Below are 26,771 nucleotides of genomic sequence, written 5' to 3' on the forward strand. Positions count from 1 at the left end.
ATACTTTCTATCTGAATTGATACATCACTGGCTCTTTTACAGGGTATCATATTGAGTTCAAGGAAAGAAACAGCCTTTTGTGGAAGAGAGCTAACAAGACTCCTATTAGAATGAAAGACTACAAAGTGACAGGATTAACTGAAGGTCTTGAATATGAATTCCGAGTAATGGCAATCAATTTAGCAGGAGTGGGCAAGCCAAGCCTGCCATCAGAGCCAGTTGTGGCACTTGATCCAATTGGTAAGTCATCATGTGAAGAGAAATCCAGGTGCATTTTCTGTATCAAGAAAACATTGGTATTTGTTTGACTGGTTTTGTTTTTCTGTTTTAGATCCTCCTGGCAAACCTGAGGTTATTAATGTAACAAGGAATTCAGTGACTCTGATTTGGACTGAGCCCAAATATGATGGTGGTCACAAGCTGACTGGATATATAGTGGAGAAGCGGGATCTACCTTCTAAGACTTGGATGAAAGCAAACCATGTCAACGTCCCAGACTGTGCCTTTACTGTTACTGACCTTGTTGAGGGTGGAAAATATGAATTCAGAATTAGGGCAAAGAATACAGCAGGTGCTATCAGTGCTCCATCAGAAAGTACAGGAACCATTATTTGTAAGGATGAATATGGTAAGTCTCATTCCATTTTTTATGCATATAAAAAATAGCAAATCAAGCATCTTTCCTTTTCTTTTTCTGATTAAATTTTTTTTTTTCTTTACAGAGGCACCAACCATTGTCCTTGATCCCACAATAAAAGATGGGTTAACAGTTAAAGCAGAGGATACCATTGTTCTGAGTGCCATTAGTATTCTTGGCAAACCCCTTCCAAAGTCAAGTTGGTCCAGGGCAGGAAAAGACATTAGACCATCAGATATAATTCAGATCACTTCGACCCCAACATCTTCCATGCTTACTATCAAGTATGCCACTAGGAAAGATGCTGGTGAATACACCATCACTGCTACCAATCCTTTCGGAACGAAGGAGGAACATGTGAAGGTGACAGTTCTCGACGTACCTGGCCCCCCAGGTCCTATTGAAATCAGTAATGTTTCTGCTGAAAAAGCAACACTTACATGGACACCCCCCTTGGAAGATGGCGGCTCACCAATTAAGTCATATATTCTTGAAAAGAGAGAAACCAGCCGACTCTTGTGGACAGTGGTTGCTGAAGACATTCAGTCCTGCAGGCACGTGGCTACCAAACTTATCCAAGGAAATGAGTACCTGTTTCGGGTCTCAGCTGTAAACCACTATGGCAAAGGGGAACCTGTACAGTCTGAACCTGTCAAAATGGTAGACAGATTTGGTACGTAAAGCACGTAGGGAACTGATACATAAACATTTACAGCAGAGTTTAGGAAATCCTGGATGTTTCATCAATTTGCTTCCTTTTCAGGTCCCCCTGGCCCTCCTGGAAAACCAGAGGTATCAAATGTCACCAAGAACACTGCCACTGTCAGTTGGAAAAGGCCAACTGATGATGGTGGCAGTGAGATCTCAGGATATCATGTAGAAAGGAGAGAAAAGAAAAGCTTGCGATGGGTGAGAGCAACGAAGACGCCAGTTTCTGATCTCAGATGCAAAGTAACAGGACTGCAAGAAGGAAACACTTACGAATTCCGTGTCAGTGCAGAAAACAAAGCTGGAATTGGCCCACCCAGTGATACTTCAAATTTTGTTCTAATGAAAGATGCAGCATGTTAGTATTTATATGTTCTTCAACACAGTTCATTTAAAAGGGTAAATATTTTATGTAACATATCCAAAAGTCAAACTCTTAATGTACACTTTTGTGCTTTTGTTTCTTTTCTAGATCCTCCAGGACCACCTTCAAATGCACATGTCACTGATACTACCAAGAAATCTGCTTCTTTAGCATGGGGCAAGCCTCATTATGATGGTGGACTTGAAATCACTGGCTACACTGTAGAGCATCAAAAAGTAGGAGAGGAGGCCTGGACTAAAGATACGACAGGAACGGCCCTCAGAATCACTGAGTTTGTTGTCCCTGATCTTCAGACTAAAGAAAAATACAATTTTAGAATCAGTGCCATCAATGATGCAGGTGTTGGGGAGCCAGCAGTGATTCCAAATGTTGAAATTGTAGAACGGGAAATGGCTCCTGATTTTGAACTAGATGCTGAGCTTCGAAGAACACTTGTTGTTAGAGCAGGACTCAGTATTAGAATATTTGTGCCAATTAAAGGTCGTCCTGCTCCTGAAGTGACATGGACCAAAGACGATATCAACCTTAAAACCCGAGCCAATATAGAAAATACAGAATCATTTACTCTTCTGATTATCTCAGAGTGTAACAGATATGACACTGGTAAATTTGTAATGACCATTGAAAACCCGGCTGGCAAGAAAAGTGGCTTTGTTAACGTCAGAGTCTTGGATACACCAGGACCTGTTCTTAACCTGCGGCCTGCTGACATCACAAAGGACAGTGTCACCCTGCACTGGGATCTCCCTCTGATAGATGGGGGCTCACGTGTAACAAACTATATTGTAGAGAAACGTGAAGCAACACGGAAATCTTATTCCACAGTCACCACTAAGTGCCATAAATGCACATATAGAGTTACTGGCTTATCTGAAGGCTGTGACTACTTCTTCAGAGTGATGGCAGAAAATGAATATGGAATCGGTGAGCCAACAGAAACAACAGAACCTGTCAAAGCCTCCGAAGCACCATTACCACCAGAGAGTCTTAATATTATGGACATAACTAAGAGCACGGTCAGCCTGGCCTGGCCTAAACCAAAATACGATGGCGGCAGTAAGATCACTGGCTATGTGATTGAAGCACAAAGAAAAGGCTCTGACCAGTGGACCCACATCACAACCGTGAAGGCGTTAGAGTTTGTTGTGCGGAATCTAACTGAAGGAGAGGAATACACCTTCCAAGTGATGGCAGTGAACAGTGCTGGGAGAAGTGCCCCTCGAGAAAGCAGACCCGTCATTGTCAAGGAGCACACATTGCTTCCAGAATTGGATCTCCGTGGCATTTACCAGAAATTAGTCATTGCCAGGGCTGGTGACCACATCAAAGTTGAGATTCCAGTGCTTGGTCGACCAAAGCCCACAGTTACATGGAAAAAGGGAGACCAGATTCTTAAACAGACACAGAGAGTTAACGTCGAAAATACTGCAACTTCAACCATCTTAAATATCAACGAATGTGTAAGAAGTGATAGTGGGCCTTATCCATTAACAGCAAAGAACATTGTCGGAGAGGTTGGTGATGTCATCACCATTCAAGTCCATGATATCCCAGGACCACCTACTGGACCAATCAAGTTTGATGAAGTTTCATCTGATTTTGTAACCTTCTCTTGGGAGCCACCTGAGAATGATGGAGGAGTACCAATAAGCAACTATGTAGTGGAAATGCGACAGACTGACAGTACCACTTGGGTCGAGTTAGCAACCACCGTTATACGTACTACCTATAAAGCCACTCGCCTTACTACTGGACTGGAGTATCAATTCCGTGTAAAAGCTCAAAATAGATATGGAGTTGGACCAGGCATCACATCGGCATCTGTAGTTGCCAACTATCCGTTTAAGGTTCCTGGGCCTCCTGGTACCCCACAGGTAACTGCAGTCACCAAGGATTCAATGACAATTAGCTGGCATGAGCCTCTTTCTGATGGGGGAAGCCCCATTTTAGGATATCACGTTGAAAGAAAAGAACGAAATAGTATTCTCTGGCAGACTGTGAGCAAAGCATTAGTACCAGGCAACATTTTCAAATCAAGTGGACTTACAGATGGTGTTGCTTATGAATTCCGAGTGATTGCAGAAAACATGGCAGGCAAAAGCAAGCCGAGCAAGCCATCTGAACCTGTGTTTGCTTTGGATCCCATTGACCCACCTGGGAAACCAGTTCCTCTCAATATTACTAGACACACAGTAACACTTACGTGGGCTAAGCCTGAATATACTGGAGGCTTTAAAATTACCGGTTATATAGTTGAAAAGAGAGACCTTCCCAATGGACGGTGGCTAAAGGCCAACTTCAGCAACATTTTGGAAAATGAATTTACAGTCAGCGGCCTAACAGAAGATGCTGCATATGAATTCCGTGTGATTGCCAAAAATGCAGCTGGTGCTATTAGTCCACCATCTGAGCCATCAGATGCTATAACATGCAGGGATGATGTTGAAGCACCAAGGATAATGGTGGATGTTAAATTTAAGGACACAGTTATATTAAAAGCAGGTGAAGCATTCAAGCTGGAAGCTGATGTTTCAGGCCGCCCACCTCCAACAATGGAATGGACCAAAGATGGAAAGGAGCTTGAAGCCACAGCAAAATTAGAAATAAAAATTGCAGATTTCTCTACGAATCTGGTAAACAAGGATTCAACAAGAAGAGATAGTGGGGCTTATACCCTAACAGCAACTAATCCTGGTGGTTTTGCCAAACACATTTTCAATGTCAAAGTTCTTGATAGACCAGGCCCACCTGAAGGACCTTTGGCTGTGTCTGAAGTGACATCAGAAAAGTGTGTATTGTCGTGGTTACCTCCACTGGATGATGGTGGTGCCAAAATTGATCACTATGTGGTACAGAAACGTGAAACCAGCAGACTAGCATGGACAAATGTAGCCTCAGAAGTCCAAGTAACAAAACTAAAGGTCACTAAACTTTTGAAAGGCAATGAATACATATTCCGTGTCATGGCTGTAAATAAATATGGAGTTGGAGAGCCACTGGAATCAGAGCCTGTGCTTGCAGTAAATCCTTATGGACCCCCTGATCCACCCAAAAACCCTGAAGTTACAACTATTACTAAAGATTCAATGGTTGTCTGCTGGGGACATCCTGACTCTGATGGTGGAAGTGAAATCACCAATTATATTGTGGAACGGCGTGATAAAGCTGGGCAACGCTGGGTGAAATGCAACAAAAGAACTCTTACTGATTTAAGATATAAAGTGTCTGGACTGACAGAAGGACATGAATATGAGTTCAGGATTTTTGCTGAAAATGCTGCTGGAATTAGTGCACCCAGTGCAACTAGTCCATTTTATAAAGCTTGTGACGCTGTATTTAAACCTGGCCCACCAGGTAATCCACGTGTTCTAGATACAAGCAGATCATCCATTTCAATTGCTTGGAATAAACCTATCTACGATGGCGGTTCAGAAATCACTGGGTACATGGTTGAGATTGCCCTGCCAGAGGAAGATGAATGGCAGATTGTCACTCCACCATCTGGGCTCAAGGCAACTTCTTATACCATCACCAACCTTACAGAGAATCAAGAATATAAAATCCGCATCTATGCCATGAATTCTGAAGGAATTGGGGAACCTGCACTTGTTCCTGGAACTCCAAAGGCTGAAGAAAGGATGCTGCCTCCAGAGATTGAACTGGACGCGGACCTACGCAAAGTTGTTACTATAAGAGCCTGTTGTACCCTGAGACTGTTTGTTCCAATCAAAGGAAGACCTGCTCCTGAAGTGAAGTGGACACGGGAACATGGAGAATCTTTAGATAAAGCTAGCATTGAATCCACAAGCTCTTACACTCTTCTTATTGTTGGAAATGTAAACAGATTCGACAGTGGCAAATACATACTAACTGTAGAAAATAGCTCAGGCAGCAAGTCTGCATTTGTCAATGTTAGAGTACTAGATACACCAGGCCCTCCACAAGACCTGAAGATAAAGGAGGTCACTAAGACATCTGTTACCCTGACATGGGAGCCTCCTCTCATCGATGGAGGTTCAAAAATAAAGAACTACATTGTTGAAAAGCGGGAATCAACAAGAAAAGCTTATTCGACCGTTGCAACAAATTGCCACAAGACCTCCTGGAAAGTAGACCAGCTTCAAGAAGGCTGTAGTTACTATTTCAGGGTCCTAGCTGAAAATGAATATGGCATCGGCCTGCCTGCTGAAACTGCAGAATCTGTTAAAGCATCAGAACGACCTCTTCCTCCAGGAAAAATAACTTTGATGGATGTCACAAGAAACAGCGTGTCACTCTCTTGGGAGAAACCAGAGCATGATGGAGGCAGCCGAATTCTAGGCTACATTGTGGAGATGCAGAGCAAAGGCAGTGACAAATGGGCCACGTGTGCCAAAGTCAAAGTTACTGAAGCCACTATAACTGGATTAATTCAGGGTGAAGAATACTCTTTCCGTGTTTCAGCCCAGAATGAAAAGGGTATCAGTGATCCTAGACAACTGAGTGTGCCAGTAATTGCCAAAGATCTTGTCATTCCACCAGCCTTCAAACTCCTGTTCAACACTTTCACTGTACTGGCAGGTGAAGACCTAAAAGTTGATGTTCCATTCATTGGACGTCCTACCCCATCTGTAACCTGGCATAAAGATAATGAACCACTGAAGCAGACAACTAGGGTAAATGCAGAGAGCACAGAAAATAATTCACTGTTAACAATAAAGGAAGCCTGCCGGGAAGATGTCGGCCATTACGTAGTTAAACTGACTAACTCAGCTGGTGAAGCCACTGAAACCCTTAATATTATTGTTCTTGACAAACCAGGGCCTCCAACTGGACCAGTTAAAATGGATGAAGTGACAGCTGATAGTATTACTATTTCCTGGAGCCCACCAAAGTATGACGGTGGAAGCTCTATCAATAATTACATTGTAGAGAAACGGGACACTTCTACAACCACCTGGCAAATTGTTTCAGCCACTGTTGCAAGGACAACGATAAAGGCTTGCAGATTAAAGACTGGATGTGAATATCAGTTTAGAATTGCAGCTGAAAACAGATATGGGAAGAGTACATATCTCACTTCGGAGCCTATTGTAGCCCAGTATCCATTCAAAGTTCCTGGTCCTCCAGGCACACCATTTGTAACACTCTCCTCTAAGGACAGCATGGAAGTACAATGGAACGAGCCAGTCAGTGATGGAGGTAGCAAAGTCATTGGCTATCATCTAGAAAGCAAGGAAAGAAACAGCATCCTCTGGATTAAGTTGAACAAAACACCTATTCCTCAAACCAAGTTTAAGACAACTGGCCTTGAAGAAGGCGTTGAATATGAATTTAGAGTCTCTGCTGAGAACATAGTGGGCATTGGCAAGCCAAGTAAAGTGTCAGAATGCTACGTAGCTCGTGACCCTTGTGATCCACCAGGAAGGCCAGAGGCAATGAAGGTCACAAGGCATTCTGTGACTCTTCAGTGGAAGAAACCCACCTATGATGGTGGAAGCAAGATTACCAGTTATATTGTTGAGAAGAAAGAACTACCTGAGGGCCGCTGGATGAAAGCCAGTTTCACGAATGTCATTGACACTCACTTTGAAGTAACTGGCCTAGTTGAAGATCACAGATATGAGTTCCGGGTTATAGCTCGAAATGCTGCAGGAGTGTTTAGTGAGCCTTCAGAAAGCACAGGAGCAATAACAGCAAGAGATGAGGTAGATCCACCACGAATAAGTATGGATCCAAAATTCAAAGACACAGTTGTACTTCATGCTGGTGAATCATTCAAGATTGATGCAGATATTTATGGCAAACCAGTACCAACCATTCAGTGGATAAAGGGTGATCACGAGCTTTCAAACACAGCTAGGTTAGAAATAAATAGCACTGATTTTGCCACCAGTCTCAGTGTAAAAGATGCAGTACGCATTGATAGTGGAAATTACATATTGAAGGCCAAAAATGTTGCAGGAGAAAGATCAGTTACTGTGAACGTCAAAGTTCTTGATAGACCAGGGCCACCTGAAGGACCTGTTGCTGTATCAGGAGTTACAGCAGAAAAATGCTTGTTAGCTTGGAAACCCCCACTACAAGATGGTGGGAGTGATATCATAAATTATATTGTGGAAAGGAGAGAAACCAGCCGCTTGGTTTGGACCGTGGTAGATGCCAGCGTGCAAACTCTTAGCTGCAAGGTTACTAAACTTCTTGAAGGCAATGAATATATTTTCCGTATAATGGCTGTAAACAAATATGGTGTTGGTGAACCTCTTGAATCTGAATCAGTAATTGCCCAGAATCCATTTGTAGTGCCAGATGCACCAAAGGCTCCGGAGGTCACAACAGTGACCAAGGACTCAATGATTGTTGTATGGGAAAGGCCAGCATCTGATGGTGGCAGTGAAATACTTGGATATGTTCTTGAAAAACGGGATAAAGAGGGAATTAGATGGACAAGATGCCAAAAACGTCTGATTGGAGAGTTGCGTTTAAGAGTAACTGGACTCATAGAAAATCACAATTATGAATTCAGAGTCTCAGCTGAGAATGCTGCTGGACTTAGTGAACCAAGCCTACCTTCCACTTACCAAAAGGCTTGTGATCCCATTTACAAACCAGGGCCTCCAAATAACCCCAAAGTCATAGATATTACCAGATCCTCCGTTTTCCTTTCTTGGAGCAAACCAATATATGATGGTGGCTGTGAAATCCAAGGATATATTGTTGAAAAATGTGACGTGAGTGTTGGTGAATGGACAATGTGCACTCCATCAACCGGAATCAGTAAAACAAATATAGAAGTAGAGAAGCTGTTGGAAAAGCATGAATACAACTTCCGTATCTGTGCTGTTAATAAAGCTGGAGTCGGAGAACATGCTGATGTCCCTGGACCTATACTAGTTGAAGAAAAATTGGAAGCACCAGACATTGATCTTGATCTAGAACTAAGGAAAATTATAAATATAAGGGCAGGTGGCTCCTTAAGGTTGTTTGTTCCTATTAAAGGTCGCCCTACACCAGAAGTTAAATGGGGAAAGGTGGATGGTGAAATCCGAGATGCAGCTATAATTGATGTCACTAGCAGTTTCACCTCTCTTGTTCTTGACAATGTCAACCGATTTGATAGTGGAAAATATACTCTCACATTAGAAAACAGCAGTGGAACAAAGTCTGCCTTTGTTACTGTGAGAGTCCTGGATACACCAAGTCCACCTGTTAACCTGAGAGTTACAGATATCACCAAAGACTCAGTATCAATTACATGGGAACCTCCTTTGTTGGATGGAGGATCCAAAATAAAAAATTACATTGTTGAAAAACGTGAAGCCACAAGAAAATCATATGCTGCTGTTGTAACAAATTGCCATAAGAATTCTTGGAAAATAGAGGAACTCCAAGAAGGTTGCACTTATTACTTTAGAGTCACAGCTGAGAACGAGTATGGTATCGGTCTGCCTGCCCACACTGCTGATCCAATTAAGGTTGCTGAAGTCCCACAACCTCCAGGGAAAATAACTGTGGATGACGTCACCAGAAACAGTGTCTCCCTGAGTTGGGCAAAGCCTGAACATGATGGTGGCAGTAAAATTGTTCAGTATATCGTAGAAATGCAAACTAAGCACAGTGATAAATGGTCAGAGTGTGCTCGAGTAAAATCCCTTGAAGCAGTAATTACCAACCTAACGCAGGGAGAAGAATATCTTTTTAGAGTTGTTGCTGTAAATGAAAAGGGAAGAAGTGATCCTAGGTCCCTTGCAGTTCCAATAGTTGCCAAAGATCTGGTCATTGAACCAGATGTAAGACCTGCATTCAACACCTACAGTATACAGGTTGGCCAAGATTTGAAAATAGAAGTGCCAATTTCTGGACGTCCTAAGCCAACAATTACCTGGACTAAAGATGGTCTCCCACTGAAGCAGACCACAAGAATCAATGTCACTGATTCAACTGACCTCACTGTACTCAGCATTAAAGAAACTAACAAGGATGATGGTGGACAATATGGAATCACAGTTGCCAATGTTGTTGGCCAGCAAACAGCTTCCATTGAAATTATAACTCTAGATAAGCCTGATCCTCCAAAAGGACCAGTTAAATTTGATGAAGTTAGTGCTGAAAGTATTACATTATCTTGGAACCCTCCATTATATACAGGAGGCTGCCAGATCACCAACTATATCGTTCATAAAAGAGATACAACCACCACAGTATGGGACACTGTTTCTGCTACTGTTGCTAGAACCACTCTCAAAGTGACCAAACTGAAAACTGGTACAGAATATCAATTCAGAATATTTGCTGAAAACAGATATGGACAAAGCTTTGCCTTGGAGTCTGATGCAATTGTAGCTCAATATCCCTACAAAGAACCAGGTCCTCCAGGCACACCATTTGTCACAGCCATTTCCAAGGACTCCATGGTCATACAGTGGCATGAGCCAATCAATAATGGTGGAAGCCCAGTCATAGGTTACCACCTCGAGAAAAAAGAAAGAAATAGTATTTTGTGGACAAAAGTCAACAAAACTATTATTCATGATACCCAATTTAAAGCACTCAATCTTGAAGAAGGCATTGAATATGAATTCAGAGTTTATGCCGAAAATATTGTTGGTGTAGGCAAAGCAAGCAAGAATTCTGAATGTTATGTAGCCAGAGATCCCTGTGACCCACCAGGAACCCCAGAAGCAATAATGGTTAAAAGAAATGAAATCACTTTACAGTGGACCAAACCTGAATATGATGGTGGAAGTATGATTACAGGCTACATTGTAGAGAAACGTGACTTACCTGAGGGTCGCTGGATGAAAGCCAGCTTCACAAATGTCATTGAAACTCAATTTACTGTATCCGGCCTTAGTGAAGATCAAAGATATGAATTCAGAGTCATTGCAAAGAATGCAGCTGGTACAGTAAGTAAGCCCTCTGACAGTACTGGACCAATAACTGCCAAGGATGAGGTTGAACTCCCAAGAATTTCAATGGATCCGAAATTCAGAGACACAATTGTGGTAAATGCTGGAGAAACATTCAAGCTTGAGGCTGATGTCCATGGAAAGCCCCTGCCTACCATTGAATGGTTAAGAGGAGATAAAGAAATTGAAGAATCAGCTAGATGTGAAATAAAGAACACAGATTTCAAGGCTTTACTTATTATAAAAGATGCCATTCGAATTGATGGTGGGCAGTATATTTTAAGAGCTTCCAATGTTGCAGGTTCTAAATCATTCCCAGTAAATGTAAAAGTATTAGATAGACCAGGGCCTCCAGAAGGGCCAGTCCAGGTTACCGGAGTCACTTCTGAAAAATGCACTTTAACTTGGTCTCCACCACTTCAAGATGGTGGCAGTGATATTTCTCACTATGTTGTTGAAAAGAGAGAAACCAGTCGACTTGCCTGGACTGTTGTGTCTTCAGAAGTTGTGACCGATTCTCTGAAAGTTACCAAACTCTTAGAAGGGAATGAATATATTTTCCGCATAATGGCAGTCAACAAATACGGTGTTGGAGAGCCTTTAGAATCTGCACCAGTACTAATGAAAAATCCATTTGTGCCACCTGGACCACCAAAAAGCTTGGAAGTCACAAACATTGCCAAGGACTCCATGACCGTTTGCTGGAACCGTCCAGACAGTGATGGTGGAAGTGAGATTATTGGTTACATTGTAGAGAAAAGAGACAAAAGTGGAATTAGGTGGATAAAATGTAATAAACGCCGCCTTACTGACTTGCGTCTAAGAGTCACAGGATTAACAGAAGAACATGAGTATGAATTCAGAGTCTCTGCAGAAAACGCTGCTGGAGTTGGAGAACCAAGTCTAGCTACAGCTTATTATAAGGCTTGTGATCCTGTGTTCAAACCTGGCCCACCCATTAATGCACACATTGTAGACACCACTAAAAGTTCAATTACACTTGCCTGGGGTAAACCAATCTATGATGGTGGCAGTGAGATCCTGGGATACATAGTAGAAATCTGTAAAGCAGATGAAGAAGAATGGCAGATAGTTACTCCACAGACTGGCCTGAGAGCCACTCGATTTGAAATTTCAAAACTCATTGAACACCAAGAGTATAAAATACGAGTTTGTGCTCTCAATAAAGTTGGTTTAGGTGAAGCTGCATCAGTTCCTGGTACTGTGAAACCAGAAGATAAACTTGAAGCACCTGAACTTGATCTTGACTCTGAATTAAGGAAAGGAATAGTCGTAAGAGCTGGTGGATCTGCCAGAATTCACATTCCATTCAAAGGTCGTCCAACACCTGAGATCACTTGGTCTCGAGAGGAAGGTGAATTCACAGATAAGGTTCAAATTGAAAAAGGATTAAACTATACTGAACTGTCAATAGATAACTGTGATAGAAATGATGCTGGAAAATACATTCTCAAGCTGGAAAACAGCAGTGGAACCAAATCTGCTTTTGTAACTGTGAAAGTTCTTGACACTCCAGGACCACCACAGAATTTGGCAGTCAAGGAAGTGAAAAAAGATTCTGTCCTTCTGGTATGGGAACCACCCATCATTGATGGGGGTGCAAAGATCAAGAACTATGTTATTGATAAACGTGAGTCAACCAGAAAAGCATATGCTAATGTAAGTAACAACTGCAACAAAACAAGCTTTAAAGTTGAGAATCTTACAGAAGGAGCTATTTATTACTTCAGAGTCATGGCTGAAAATGAATTTGGAGTTGGTGTTCCAGTGGAAACTGTTGATGCCGTGAAAGCTGCAGAACCTCCTTCCCCACCAGGGAAGGTTACACTCACTGATGTGTCCCAGACAAGTGCATCACTTATGTGGGAGAAACCTGAACATGATGGTGGTAGCAGAATCCTGGGGTATGTTGTTGAAATGCAGCCCAAAGGAACTGAAAAATGGAGTGTTGTGGCTGAATCCAAAGTCTGCAATGCAGTTGTTACTGGTTTGAGTTCTGGGCAAGAATATCAGTTCCGTGTCAAGGCTTACAACGAGAAAGGTAGAAGCGAACCAAGAGTGCTTGGTGTTCCTGTCATAGCCAAGGACTTGACTATACAGCCTAGTTTTAAGTTACCATTTAACACATATAGTGTCCAAGCTGGAGAAGATCTTAAAATCGAAATTCCAGTTATAGGCCGACCAAGACCTACAATTTCTTGGGTCAAAGACAGTGAGCCTCTTAAACAGACAACAAGAGTAAATGTTGAAGAAACATCTACCTCAACTATTTTGCACATTAAAGAAAGTAACAAAGATGACTTTGGAAAATACACGGTAACAGCAACAAATAGTGCAGGCACAGCAACAGAAAATCTCAGCATTATCATTTTGGAAAAGCCTGGACCTCCAGTTGGACCAGTTCGGTTCGATGAAGTTAGTGCAGACTTTGTGGTCATATCTTGGGAACCTCCAGTTTATACTGGTGGCTGTCAAATAAGCAACTACATTATAGAGAAGAGAGATACAACTACCACCACTTGGCAGGTAGTATCAGCGACAGTTGCAAGAACAACAATTAAAATAACCAAACTCAAAACAGGCAGTGAGTACCAGTTTAGAATTTTTGCTGAAAACAGGTATGGAAAAAGTAACCCTCTGGATTCTAAACCAGTTATTGTACAATATCCATTTAAAGAACCTGGACCACCTGGAACCCCTTTTGTGACATCAGTCTCAAAAGATCAAATGCTTGTTCAATGGCATGAGCCAGTTAATGATGGAGGTAGCAAAGTTATTGGCTACCATCTTGAACAGAAAGAAAAGAACAGCGTTTTATGGGTCAAGTTAAATAAGACTCCCATTCAAGACACCAAGTTCAAAACAACTGGGCTTGATGAAGGCCTTCAGTATGAGTTCAGAGTTTCTGCTGAAAATATTGTTGGCATTGGTAAGCCTAGCAAAGTGTCTGAATGCTTTGTTGCTCGTGATCCATGTGACCCACCTGGTCGTCCTGAAGCCATTGTTATTACAAGAAACAATGTTACACTGAAATGGAAGAAACCTGCCTATGATGGTGGTAGCAAAATAACAGGTTATGTTGTAGAAAAGAAAGATCTACCTGATGGCCGTTGGATGAAAGCCAGCTTTACTAATGTATTAGAAACTGAATTTACAGTGAGCGGACTTGTAGAAAACCAAAGATATGAATTTAGAGTAATTGCAAGAAATGCAGCTGGCAACTTTAGTGAACCATCTGAAAGTACTGGTGCCATTACTGCAAGAGATGAAATTGATGCACCAAGTGCCTCACTGGATCCAAAATATAAAAATGTCATCATTGTTCATGCAGGAGAGACTTTTGTTCTTGAAGCTGATATCCATGGCAAACCTATACCTGATATTGTTTGGTCAAAAGATGGAAAAGAGCTTGAAGAAACAGCTGCTAGGGTGGAAATTAAATCTACTATTCAGAAAACAACTCTTGCTGTCAAAGACTGTATACAGGCTGATGGAGGACAATATATTCTAAAACTGAGTAATGTTGGTGGTACAAAGTCTATACCAATCACCGTAAAGGTACTTGACAGGCCAGGACCTCCTGAAGGGCCTCTAAAAGTTTCGGGGGTTACTGCTGAAAAATGTTACCTGGCATGGAACCCACCTTTGCAAGATGGCGGTGCTAGTATTTCATATTACATCATCGAAAAGAGAGAAACAAGCAGGCTCTCCTGGACCCAAGTTTCAACTGAGGTACAGGCCCTAAACTACAAAGTCACTAAACTTCTTCCTGGTAATGAGTACATTTTCCGTGTCATGGCTGTGAATAAATATGGAATTGGAGAGCCCCTGGAATCTGAACCTGTTGTAGCCTGTAATCCTTATAAGCCACCAGGTCCTCCTTCAACACCTGAAGTCTCAGCAATCACCAAAGATTCTATGGTAGTAACATGGGCACGTCCAGTGGATGATGGAGGTGCTGAAATTGAGGGCTACATTCTTGAAAAACGAGATAAAGAAGGCATTAGATGGACCAAGTGCAACAAGAAAACACTAACAGATCTTCGATTCAGGGTAACTGGCCTTACTGAAGGCCATTCCTATGAATTCAGAGTTGCTGCTGAAAATGCAGCTGGTGTGGGTGAACCTAGCGAGCCATCTGTTTTCTACCGTGCATGCGATGCCTTGTATCCACCAGGTCCACCAAGCAATCCAAAAGTGACAGACACTTCCAGATCTTCTGTGTCCCTGGCATGGAATAAGCCAATTTATGATGGTGGTACACCCGTTAAAGGTTATGTTGTTGAGGTCAAAGAAGCTGCTGCTGATGAATGGACAATTTGCACTCCACCAACAGGACTACAAGGGAAACAGTTCACAGTGACCAAGCTTAAAGAAAATACTGAATATAACTTCCGTATTTGTGCCATCAATTCTGAAGGTGTAGGTGAACCTGCAGCTATACCTGGTTCAGTTGTTGCTCAGGAAAGAATAGAGCCACCAGAAATAGAACTTGATGCTGACCTCAGAAAGGTGGTCATTCTGCGTGCAAGTGCTACTTTACGCTTATTTGTCACTATCAAAGGTAGACCAGAACCTGAAGTTAAATGGGAAAAGGCTGAAGGCATTCTTACTGACAGGGCTCAGATAGAGGTGACCAGCTCATATACAATGTTGGTGATTGATAATGTTACCAGATTTGATAGTGGTCGATATAATCTGACATTAGAAAATAACAGTGGCTCCAAAACAGCTTTTGTTAATGTCAGAGTTCTTGACTCACCAAGTGCTCCTGTGAATTTGACTGTAAGAGAAGTGAAGAAAGACTCAGTGATACTCTCTTGGGAACCACCACTTATTGATGGTGGAGCAAAGATTACAAACTACATCATTGAAAAACGAGAAACAACAAGGAAAGCGTATGCTACTGTTACAAACAACTGCACTAAGAATAGTTTTAAAATTGAAAATCTACAGGAAGGATGTTCTTACTACTTCCGAGTCTTGGCTTCGAATGAATATGGGGTTGGTTTGCCAGCTGAAACAATTGAACCCGTTAAAGTGTCTGAACCACCTCTCCCACCTGGAAGAGTAACTCTTGTTGATGTGACTCGTAACACAGCTACAATTAAGTGGGAGAAACCAGAAAGTGATGGTGGCAGCAAAATTACTGGTTATGTAGTCGAAATGCAGACTAAAGGAAGTGAAAAATGGAGCACTTGCACGCAAGTTAAGACTCTAGAAGCAACCATATCTGGTCTAACTGCAGGAGAAGAGTATGTCTTCAGGGTAGCTGCAGTTAATGAAAAAGGAAGAAGTGATCCTAGACAACTTGGAGTGCCAGTAATTGCAAGGGATATTGAAATAAAGCCTTCAGTTGAGCTTCCTTTCAATACTTTCCATGTAAAGGCTAGAGACCAACTTAAGATTGATGTGCCATTTAAAGGAAGACCTCAAGCCACTGTAAGCTGGAAAAAGGATGGTCAGACTCTTAAAGAGACAACTAGGGTCAATGTTTCTTCTTCAAAGACTGTAACATCCTTATCTATTAAGGAAGCTTCAAGGGAAGATGTTGGAACTTACGAATTATGTGTTTCAAACAGTGCTGGATCTATAACAGTTCCTATTACCGTAATTATCCTTGACAGACCAGGACCTCCAGGACCTATACATATTGATGAGGTTAGTTGTGACAATGTAACCATTTCTTGGAATCCTCCAGAATATGATGGTGGCTGCCAAATTAGTAATTACATTGTTGAAAAGAGAGAAACCACTTCTACAACATGGCAAGTAGTTTCACAAGCAGTTGCAAGAACATCCATTAAAATAGTTCGTCTGACAACAGGAAGTGAGTATCAGTTCCGTGTTTGTGCAGAAAACCGCTATGGAAAGAGTCCCTACAGTGAATCTTCAGCTGTTGTTGCAGAGTATCCATTCAGTCCTCCAGGACCTCCTGGTACTCCTAAAGTTGTGCATGCCACAAAAGCTACCATGATTGTAAGCTGGCAAGTGCCAGTTAATGATGGGGGAAGTCAAGTAATTGGCTATCACCTTGAGTATAAAGAAAGACGTAGCATTCTTTGGTCCAAAGTAAATAAAATCCTCATTGCCGATACTCAAATGAAAGTTACCGGCCTTGATGAAGGACTGATGTATGAGTATCGTGTTTATGCTGAGAATATTGCTGGAATTGGTAAATGTAGTAAATCTTGTGAACCAGTGCCTGCAAGAGATCCTTGTGATCCTCCTGGACAACCTGAAGTTACAAATATCACAAGAAAATCAGTGTCACTTAAATGGTCTAAACCACATTATGATGGTGGAGCTAAGATCACAGGCTACATTATTGAACGTAGAGAACTACCAGATGGCCGGTGGCTGAAGTGCAATTTTACTAACATACAAGAAACTTACTTTGAAGTAACTGAACTTACTGAAGATCAGCGTTATGAATTCCGGGTTTTTGCAAGGAATGCTGCTGACTCAGTTAGTGAACCATCTGAATCCACTGGACCTATTACAGTTAAAGATGATGTCGAAGCTCCAAGAATTATGATGGATGTCAAGTTCCGAGACATTATTGTCATTAAAGCTGGAGAGGTCCTTAAGATCAATGCAGACATTGCAGGGCGTCCTCTGCCAGTAGTTTCCTGGGCCAAAGATGGTATAGAAATTGAAGAAAGAGCAAGAACGGAAATTGTCTCAACGGACTATAATACTGCGTTAACAGTTAAAGACTGTGTAAGACGAGACACTGGGCAGTATGTACTAACACTGAAGAATGTTGCAGGAACTCGGTCTATGGCAATTAATTGCAAGGTCCTTGATAAGCCTGGCCCACCAGCAGGACCACTTGAAATATATGGCCTCACTGCTGAGAAATGCTCTCTTTCCTGGGGACCTCCCCAAGAAGATGGTGGTGCAGATATCGACTATTACATCGTAGAGAAACGTGAAACAAGCCATCTTGCATGGACAATATGTGAAGGGGAGTTAAGGACAACATCCTGTAAGGTAACCAAGCTACTCAAAGGTAATGAATACATATTTAGAGTAACTGGTGTTAATAAACATGGTGTTGGCGAGGCCCTTGAGAGTGTGGCTGTAAAGGCACTGGATCCCTTTACAGTTCCGAGTCCACCCACCTCCTTGGAAATTACATCTGTGACCAAAGATTTCATGACACTTTGCTGGTCCAGACCTGAAAGTGATGGAGGCAGTGACATCTCTGGATACATAATTGAAAGGCGAGAGAAAAACAGCCTACGATGGGTGCGTGTAAACAAAAAGCCTGTTTATGATCTGAGAGTGAAATCAACAGGACTCCGGGAAGGATGTGAATATGAGTATCGGGTTTATGCAGAAAATGCTGCCGGCCTAAGCCTTCCAAGTGAAACCTCTCCCTTAATTCGGGCAGAAGATCCAGTGTTCTTACCATCTCCTCCAACCAAACCCAAAATTGTGGACTCAGGCAAGACAAATATAACTATTGGCTGGGTTAAGCCCTTGTTTGACGGTGGGGCCCCAATAACTGGATATACTGTAGAATACAAAACATCTGATGAAACTGACTGGACAACTGCCATTCAGAGCTTAAGAGGTACAGAATATACAGTAAGTGGACTAACAGCAGGAGCCGAATATGTTTTCAGAGTGAGATCTGTCAATAAGGTTGGTGCTAGTGATCCCAGTGACAGCTCTGATCCTCAGACAGCCAAGGAAAGAGAAGAAGAACCTGTCTTTGATCTTGACAGTGAAACGAGGAAGACCTTGATTGTCAAGGCCGGTGCTTCATTTACCATGACTGTGCCTTTCCGAGGAAGACCCGTACCCAGTGTCTTGTGGAGTAAGCCAGACACTGATCTCTGCACTAGAGCTTACATTGATTCCACAGACTGTCGTACATCACTTACTATTGAAAATGCCAATAGAAATGACGCTGGCAAGTACACATTGACAATTCAGAATATTTTGAGCGCCGCTTCACTGACTTTAGTTGTCAAAGTTTTAGATTCCCCGGGTCCTCCAGCCAGTATTAGGGTACAAGATGTAACCAAAGAGTCTGCAGTGGTTTCCTGGGATGTTCCTGAAAATGATGGTGGAGCACCAGTGAAGAATTACCACATAGAAAAACGTGAGGCCAGTAAGAAAGCATGGGTCTCTGTGACCAACAGCTGTCATCGCCTCTCCTACAAAGTTACCAACTTACAAGAAGGAGCTATTTATTACTTCAGAGTCTCTGGAGAAAACGAATATGGTGTTGGTGTACCCGCTGAAACAAAGGAAGGAGTAAAAATAACAGGTATGTTTTTAAGAACAAAGAAAATCTACATATCTATATTAATTGTGATAGTGTAAACCACTTTACTTAGTCATTGTTTAATCTTAAATGCTTTGGTTCACACCGAAAAAAATTCATGTAGAAATTTACGTGCTAGAATTTAATAATATGTTAGATTTAAGAATATTTGAATTTCACTGCCCATATAATGTGCAGAAGCTGTATTTTTTTTTTTTTTTTACAACATTGTTCATCTTGATCCTCCCTTTTATGCCCATGATGGATTTAGGGTAAATTTTGTCATTTACTCTGGTCATTTCACATTGAATTTGAATATTATACCATGTAATGACACTTAGCATGGGGTAGCTTTGGTTGGCTCAGAAGCCAGCTTGCTCATATAAAAAGAAAGACTCAAATCACAGTAACTATATGATCTTTGTTTAAAAATTTTCTTTTGACAACATAAAAAGAACACACATTGAAAAAATTGTTGTAATAATTTTCATTTTCTTTTGATGCTTTCCTTTCTTAGAAAAACCAAGCCCACCTGAAAAACTTGGAGTAACAAGTGTATCCAAAGATAGTGTTTCCCTAACATGGTTGAAACCAGAACATGATGGTGGAAGCAGAATTATACACTATGTCATTGAAGCACTAGAAAAAGGACAGAAAAACTGGGTTAAGTGTGCAGTGGTAAAGGCAACCCATCATGTTGTTTCTGGTCTGAGGGAGAATCATGAATACTTTTTCCGAGTGTTTGCGGAAAATCAAGCTGGTCTGAGTGACCCAAGAGAGCTTCTGCTTCCTGTTCTTGTTAAGGAGCAACTGGGTATGTCTAATTCTATGCGGTAGCAAATTTTGAAATTATTTGCATTGACCTAAGTTAATTTTTAGAAATTCTTGTTCACTTTCATTTGCCATACTTTATTTTTCAGAACCACCTGAAATTGATATGAAGAATTTCCCAAGTCACACTGTGTATGTTAGAGCTCATTCAAACCTTAAAGTTGACATTCCAATTTCTGGAAAACCACTGCCCAAAGTGACCTTATCAAGAGATGGTGTCCCACTGAAAGCCACTATGAGATTTAATACTGAAATTACTGCTGAGAACCTCACTATTAATCTCAAAGAAAGTGTTACTGCTGATGCTGGAAAGTATGAGATCACTGCTGCCAACTCCAGTGGAACAACCAGAACTTTCCTTAACATTGTTGTGCTGGACAGGCCTGGTCCTCCAACTGGCCCTGTTGTTATTAGTGACATAACTGAAGAAAGTGTGATGCTCAAATGGGAGCCACCTAAGTATGATGGTGGAAGTCAAGTTACCAATTACATTATACTCAAGAGAGAAACAAGTACCACAGTATGGACTGAAGTGTCTGCAACAATTGCAAGAAACACGATTAAAGTCATGAAACTGACCACAGGAGAAGAATACCAATTCCGTATCAAGGCAGAAAACCGCTTTGGCATCAGCGATCACATAGATTCAGCTTGTGTGACTGTCAAACTACCATACAGTAAGTCGTCGAACTTTTCAAAGATCTGGGTTTTCACTTGGCATAAATGTGTTATATGTTTCTATTAACCTGTGGGATTTCTCTCTTTTGTAGCAATACCTGGACCGCCTTCTACACCATGGGTTACCAATGTTACTCGAGAAAGCATCACTGTGGGCTGGCATGAACCAGTGTCCAATGGAGGCAGTGCAGTCATAGGCTATCACTTAGAAATGAAAGACAGAAACAGTATTTTATGGCAAAAAGTCAACAAAATGGTCATCCGCACAACTCACTTCAAAGTCACTACAATCAGTGCTGGACTTATTTATGAATTCAGGGTGTGTGCAGAAAATGCTGCTGGTGTTGGAAAACTTAGCCATCCTTCTGAACCAGTCCTGGCCATTGATGCCTGTGGTATGTATTTGTCATTAGAATGATGTTCTCACTGCTTAAAAATGCAAATCTCATTTCTGTAAAGCTTAATAATTTCGATATAAGTGCCACTAACCTGCTTTCCCTTATTACCACAGAACCACCGAGAAATGTTCGTGTCACTGATATTTCAAAGCACACTGTCAGCCTTTCATGGCAACAACCAGCTTTTGATGGAGGAAGCAAGATTACAGGTTACATTGTTGAGAGACGTGACCTTCCAGATGGCAGATGGACGAAGGCCAGCTTCACCAATGTTATCGACACTCAATTCATTGTCTCTGGCTTGACTCAGAATTCCCAGTATGAATTCCGTGTCTTTTCTAGGAATGCTGTTGGTTCCATCAGCAATCCATCTGAGATTGTAGGCCCCATTACATGCATTGATTCTTATGGTAAGCATTTTTAGTTTTTAAATACCAGCAGCAATTTAACTCAATATTTTTCCATACTTTTTCCGGTTTTAATATATAGAATAACTTTTACTACGTGCCTTAGTTAGATTTTTTTGGAAGAAATTATGACCTAGGTGTGAGTCTTAGGAAAATTCCTTAACCTAAATTCCTTAACTCTAGGCCTCTTGACTTAACCTGTGAAATGACAGATTTGGGCAACAGGATATATAAGGGCCTTCCCAACTTAACCTTTTATGATTCTTTGATATTGTGAGTTGGTGCTTTCACCTTTCCATTTTATCAGAGTCAATAATTAAAATCATGTTTGAATCCTGAGAAAATATTCCTATTAAGTAAGTGAAAGACTAAACAGAGATCTGATGATGATAACATTAGCAGCAGCTAACAATTACTGGGTGCTTTTCATGAATTCTCGCCCTTAGTCCTAACACCCCTAAAAGTAGTCCATTCTAATAAGAGGAACTGAGGTTTAGGGAGGTTTTAGAACTTTCCCCAAGGTCAAGCAGCTCATTAGTGAGGAAGTGGGTATTCAAACCCAAGCAGACAGATTCTAGAACACTCTCTACATTGCTGTTGGTCCAAAATACACATACTTGACCATTCTGGAAAATAATTGGTATATTCAACTCAACAGTGGTTTCAAAATTACAATTTCATGAGTGTTAGGTACCCTATAATACTTTATCTAAATGTTTTCCATTTTCGAGGAAGAAATTGAGCCACTACAGCATCCGGGCAAGATTATCCACTCCCATCCTCATGCTGATAATCCCAGGGCTGCTGTCTATGAATCATGCTTTGTAGACATCAAATCATTAGTATTTGTGAGACTGTAAAGCAAGTCAAATTTAATTCTGTTTCTCAAAAGTCTAAGCAGCTTGGGAGAAAAACTGTCATGGAGCAGACAGCTCTGTGAGTAGAGAAGTCAGACTTCAGGGGTCTGATGTGAACTGCCCAAACTTGAATATTTGAACTGGGAAGGGAAAATAAAAAGAATTGGTGGTGCTAAGAGGAAGAGGAATGAGCCTAGAGTGAAAGGAAATGTATAATGCAGCTTCTTCAGTGATAATCTCACTAATGTATTCCATTTCACCACTGAAATAAAACACCTAATAAACTTAAAAATACATTTTAAAGGCACTTCCTGTCCTTGTGCAATTAATGCAGTACAGATCTTGGGGTACAGAGTTTGCTCACAATCTTTCATCCACATCTGGGATAGAGGAGTGGTTGTAAAATTTAAATTTGTTAAATAATAGGTGAGTAGGATTTTCACCCTTATGATCTTCTAAATATTTCTCATCTGTTCTTCTTACAGGTGCACCTGTAATTGATTTGCCTCTAGAATATACAGAAGTTGTCAAATACAGAGCAGGCACATCTGTGAAACTCAGAGCTGGCATTTCTGGCAAACCTGAGCCTACAATTGAGTGGTATAAAGATAATAAAGAGTTACAAACCAATGCACTGTTGTGTGTTGAAAATACCACTGACCTTGCATCTATACTCATCAAAGATGCCAATCGCCTTAATAGTGGAAGCTATGAATTAAAACTAAGGAATGCCATGGGCTCAGCCTCAGCTACCATCAGAGTGCAGATCCTTGGTGGGTGACGAATACAAGCCAAAATCATGTTTTGCTTGCCTACAGCTTAATAATTTTAAATCAGTAGACTTTTAAAAAATACTAACATATTGTTTTGTTTTTTCACTGACAGACAAACCAGGACCTCCAGGTGGACCAATTGAGTTTAAGACTGTTACTGCTGAAAAGATAACACTTTTTTGGCAGCCTCCAACAGATGATGGCGGTGCAAAAATCACTCACTACATCGTGGAAAAGCGTGAGACAAGCCGTGTAGTGTGGTCTATGGTGTCTGAAAATCTGGAAGAGTGCATCATTACAACCACCAAAATTATCAAAGGAAATGAATACGTCTTCCGCGTTCGAGCAGTGAGCAAATATGGAGTTGGCAATCCACTAGAATCTGATCCAGTTATAGCAAAGAATGCATTTGGTGAGATGTGATTTCATTAGAAACTGGAATCGAACACATGAAAAGTGTAAAAATAAGTATAAACTATTCCTGTGGTCTGTGAATATGTTTTTTTGGAATGATTTTCTTTTGTATCATATCTCCTTCACTACCCTTTCCACAAAGTAGAAAGTATAAGTGAAATTAATATTAATCGATAGGATTTAAAGATTGAAAGGTATAATTTGTCAGCAATATTGAGTCTTTAAACTCATTTTTCCTTTTCCTTTCTAAACAGTTACACCCGGACCACCAAGCATGCCAGAGGTGACAAAGATAACCAAGAATTCAATGACCGTTGTCTGGAGCAGGCCAGTTGTAGATGGTGGCAGTGAAGTAAGTGGCTATTTGCTTGAAAAACGAGACAAGAAGAGTCTAGGATGGTTTAAAGTACTAAAGGAGACTATCCGTGACACCAGACAAAAAGTAACAGGACTCACAGAAAACAGTAAATATCAATACCGAGTTTGCGCTGTAAATGCTGCTGGCCTGGGTCCCTTTTCTGAGCCATCTGACTTTTACAACGCTGCCGATCCTATTGGTAAGTGCCTATAAATGCAGCATCTTCCCGTATGTCTCCTTTTGTATGACTGAATTGTACATAATTATGTAATCACTCTATTGTGAATGGCCATTCCAGATCCTCCAGGCCCACCAGCTAAGATAAGAATCACAGATTCAACTAAATCATCCATCACTCTTGGCTGGAGTAAACCTGTCTACGATGGAGGCAGTCCTGTTACTGGGTATATTGTCGAGATGAGACAAGGAGAGTTAGAGGAATGGACTATTGTCTCTACAAAAGGAGAGGTCAGAACTACAGAATATGTGGTATCTAATCTGAAACCTGGAGTCAATTACTACTTTAAGGTATCTGCAGTAAACTGTGCTGGACAAGGAGAACCTATAGAAATGACTGAACCTGCACAAGCTAAAGATATACTTGGTATGTACCTACTGGTTTATTTATTTATTTTTTATTAGAGTATTTCCAGAAAAATCAGTGTTTCCTTGCTCTTAAAATTCATTGTATTATGTCCATTTTTATGTCTACAGAGGAACCAGAGTTTGACCTAGATGTGGCTCTCAGAACCTCTGTTATAGCTAAAGCCGGTGAAGATGTGCAAGTGTTGATTCCTTTTAAAGGTAGACCTCCACCTACTGTCGTGTGGAGAAAAGATGAGAAGAATCTCAGCAGTGATACCAGATACAGCATTCAAAACACTGATTCATCTTCATTACTCATTATTCCTGAAGTTACTCGCAATGATACAGGAAAATATATTCTCACAATAGAAAATGGAGTTGGCCAACCAAAGTCTTCAACCGTGACTGTTAAAGTGCTTGATACGCCAGCAGCCTGCCAGAAACTACAACTTAAACATGTTTCTAGAGGCACAGTCACTTTGTTCTGGGAGCCTCCTCTCATTGATGGAGGGTCTCCCATAATCAATTATGTCATTGAAAAGAGAGATGCCACCAAGAGAACATGGTCTGTCGTGTCACACAAATGTTCCAGTACATCCTTTAAGGTGACAGATTTGTCAGAGAAAATTCCATTCTTCTTCAGAGTTCTTGCAGAAAATGAAGTGGGAATTGGGGAGCCCTGTGATACTACAGAGCCAGTGAAGGCTGCCGAAGTGCCAGCTCCTATACGAGATCTCTCAATGAAAGATTCAACAAAGACATCTGTTACCCTGAACTGGAACAAACCTGACTTTGATGGTGGTAGCGTCATCACAGAATATGTGGTGGAAAGGAAAAGTACAAGCGAACAAACATGGTCACATGCTGGCATAAGTAAGACATGTGAAATTGAAGTTGGCCAACTTAAGGAACAGTCAGTCCTGGAATTCAGAGTGTTTGCCAAAAATGAGAAAGGACTGAGTGATGCTGTCACTATTGGGCCAATTACAGTGAAGGAACTTGTCATTACACCTGAGGTCGACCTGTCAGAAATCCCTGGGGCACAAGTCTCTGTGAGAATTGGGCACAATGTACACCTTGAGTTACCTTATAAAGGAAAGCCCAAACCAGCTATCAGCTGGCTGAAAGACAGTTTGCCATTGAAAGAAAGTGAACGTGTTCGTTTCAGTAAAACTGAAAACAAAATTACTTTGAATATCAAGAATGTCCAGAAGGGGCATGGAGGAAAATACACCATTATTCTTGATAACGCAGTTTGTAGAAACACATTTCCCATTACAGTCATCACACTTGGCCCACCATCAAAGCCCAAAGGGCCTATTCGATTTGATGAAATCAAGGCTGACAGTGTCATCATGTCCTGGGATGTGCCTGAAGATGATGGAGGAGGAGAAATTACTTGTTACAGCATTGAGAAGCGGGAAGCTTCACAAACTAACTGGAAGATGGTGTGTTCAAGTGTTGCCAGGACAACTTTCAAAGTTCCTAATCTAGTCAAAGATGCTGAATACCAGTTTAGAGTTAGTGCAGAAAACAGATATGGAGTCAGCCAACCGCTTGTCTCAAACATTATAGTGGCAAAGCACCAGTTTAAGATTCCTGGCCCCCCAGGAAAGCCAGTTGTATACAACGTGACTTCTGATGGTATGTCACTTACTTGGGATGCTCCAGTTTATGATGGTGGTTCAGAAGTTACAGGATTCCATGTTGAAAAGAAAGAAAGAAATAGTATCCTCTGGCAAAGAGTTAATACATCATCAATATCTGGAAGAGAATACAGAGTCACTGGACTAATAGAAGGCCTAGATTACCAGTTCCGTGTATATGCTGAAAATTCTGTTGGCCTAAGCTCACCAAGTGACCCAAGTAAATTTACGTTAGCTGTTTCTCCAGTAGGTAAGTGACTGAATATTATTCAAGTATATATAATGTGTTAGTAACAAACACTGCTTTTCTTCTACGCATTACGTTCCCACATACCTTCTTGTTACTAGAGAGTTGTCCAAGTAAAGCAAGGGATTTAATTTTAAATCAGTCTTATAAAGTCATTTAAAGTTCTTTTTAAAGATTTTATGGAACAGAAAGTTGAAATTAATGGCTAAAATGAGTTTGCAGGGGTTATCCTTGTGTTAATTTTTCTTCCATTGATGATTAAGAGTGGTTACAGAAATAATGATGCATTTAACTTCCATATGATTTTTTTAGATCCACCTGGCACTCCTGACTACATTGATGTTACCCGGGAAACTATCACACTTAAATGGAACCCACCATTGCGTGATGGAGGCAGTAAGATTGTGGCCTACAGCATTGAGAAACGGCAAGGAGATGATCGCTGGGTTAGATGCAACTTCGCTGATGTCAGTGAATGTCAGTACACCGTTACAGGACTTAGTCCTGGGGATCGATATGAATTTAGAATAATTGCAAGAAATGCTGTTGGGACTATAAGCCCACCCTCACAGTCTTCAGGCATTATTATGACAAGAGATGAAAATGGTAAGCATTTTAGAACTGATTTGCAATGTAACTAAGCATTCACATTTTAAA

The 26,771-nt window shown here is 41.1% G+C and overlaps 1 protein-coding gene across 1 annotated transcript in view; it reads left to right on the forward strand.

Annotated features, from left to right (window-relative positions):
* TTN (titin) overlaps positions 1–26,771 on the forward strand; it is a 271,570-nt gene that overhangs the window by 219,283 nt on the left and 25,516 nt on the right. The window contains exons 274-288 of the mRNA XM_004375465.1: positions 43–240; positions 332–628; positions 723–1,310; positions 1,401–1,703; positions 1,818–18,923; positions 19,438–19,734; positions 19,841–20,428; positions 20,522–20,824; positions 20,941–21,237; positions 22,577–22,864; positions 22,977–23,276; positions 23,533–23,835; positions 23,935–24,240; positions 24,351–26,117; positions 26,427–26,720. Coding sequence (XP_004375522.1) covers positions 43–240; positions 332–628; positions 723–1,310; positions 1,401–1,703; positions 1,818–18,923; positions 19,438–19,734; positions 19,841–20,428; positions 20,522–20,824; positions 20,941–21,237; positions 22,577–22,864; positions 22,977–23,276; positions 23,533–23,835; positions 23,935–24,240; positions 24,351–26,117; positions 26,427–26,720 — 23,235 coding nt within the window. The remainder of the gene's footprint in view (positions 1–42; positions 241–331; positions 629–722; positions 1,311–1,400; positions 1,704–1,817; positions 18,924–19,437; positions 19,735–19,840; positions 20,429–20,521; positions 20,825–20,940; positions 21,238–22,576; positions 22,865–22,976; positions 23,277–23,532; positions 23,836–23,934; positions 24,241–24,350; positions 26,118–26,426; positions 26,721–26,771) is intronic.

The sequence above is a fragment of the Trichechus manatus genome, unplaced genomic scaffold (genome assembly GCF_000243295.1).
Source record: "Trichechus manatus latirostris isolate Lorelei unplaced genomic scaffold, TriManLat1.0 scaffold00037, whole genome shotgun sequence".
In the NCBI taxonomy this organism is placed as follows: Eukaryota; Metazoa; Chordata; class Mammalia; order Sirenia; family Trichechidae; genus Trichechus; species Trichechus manatus.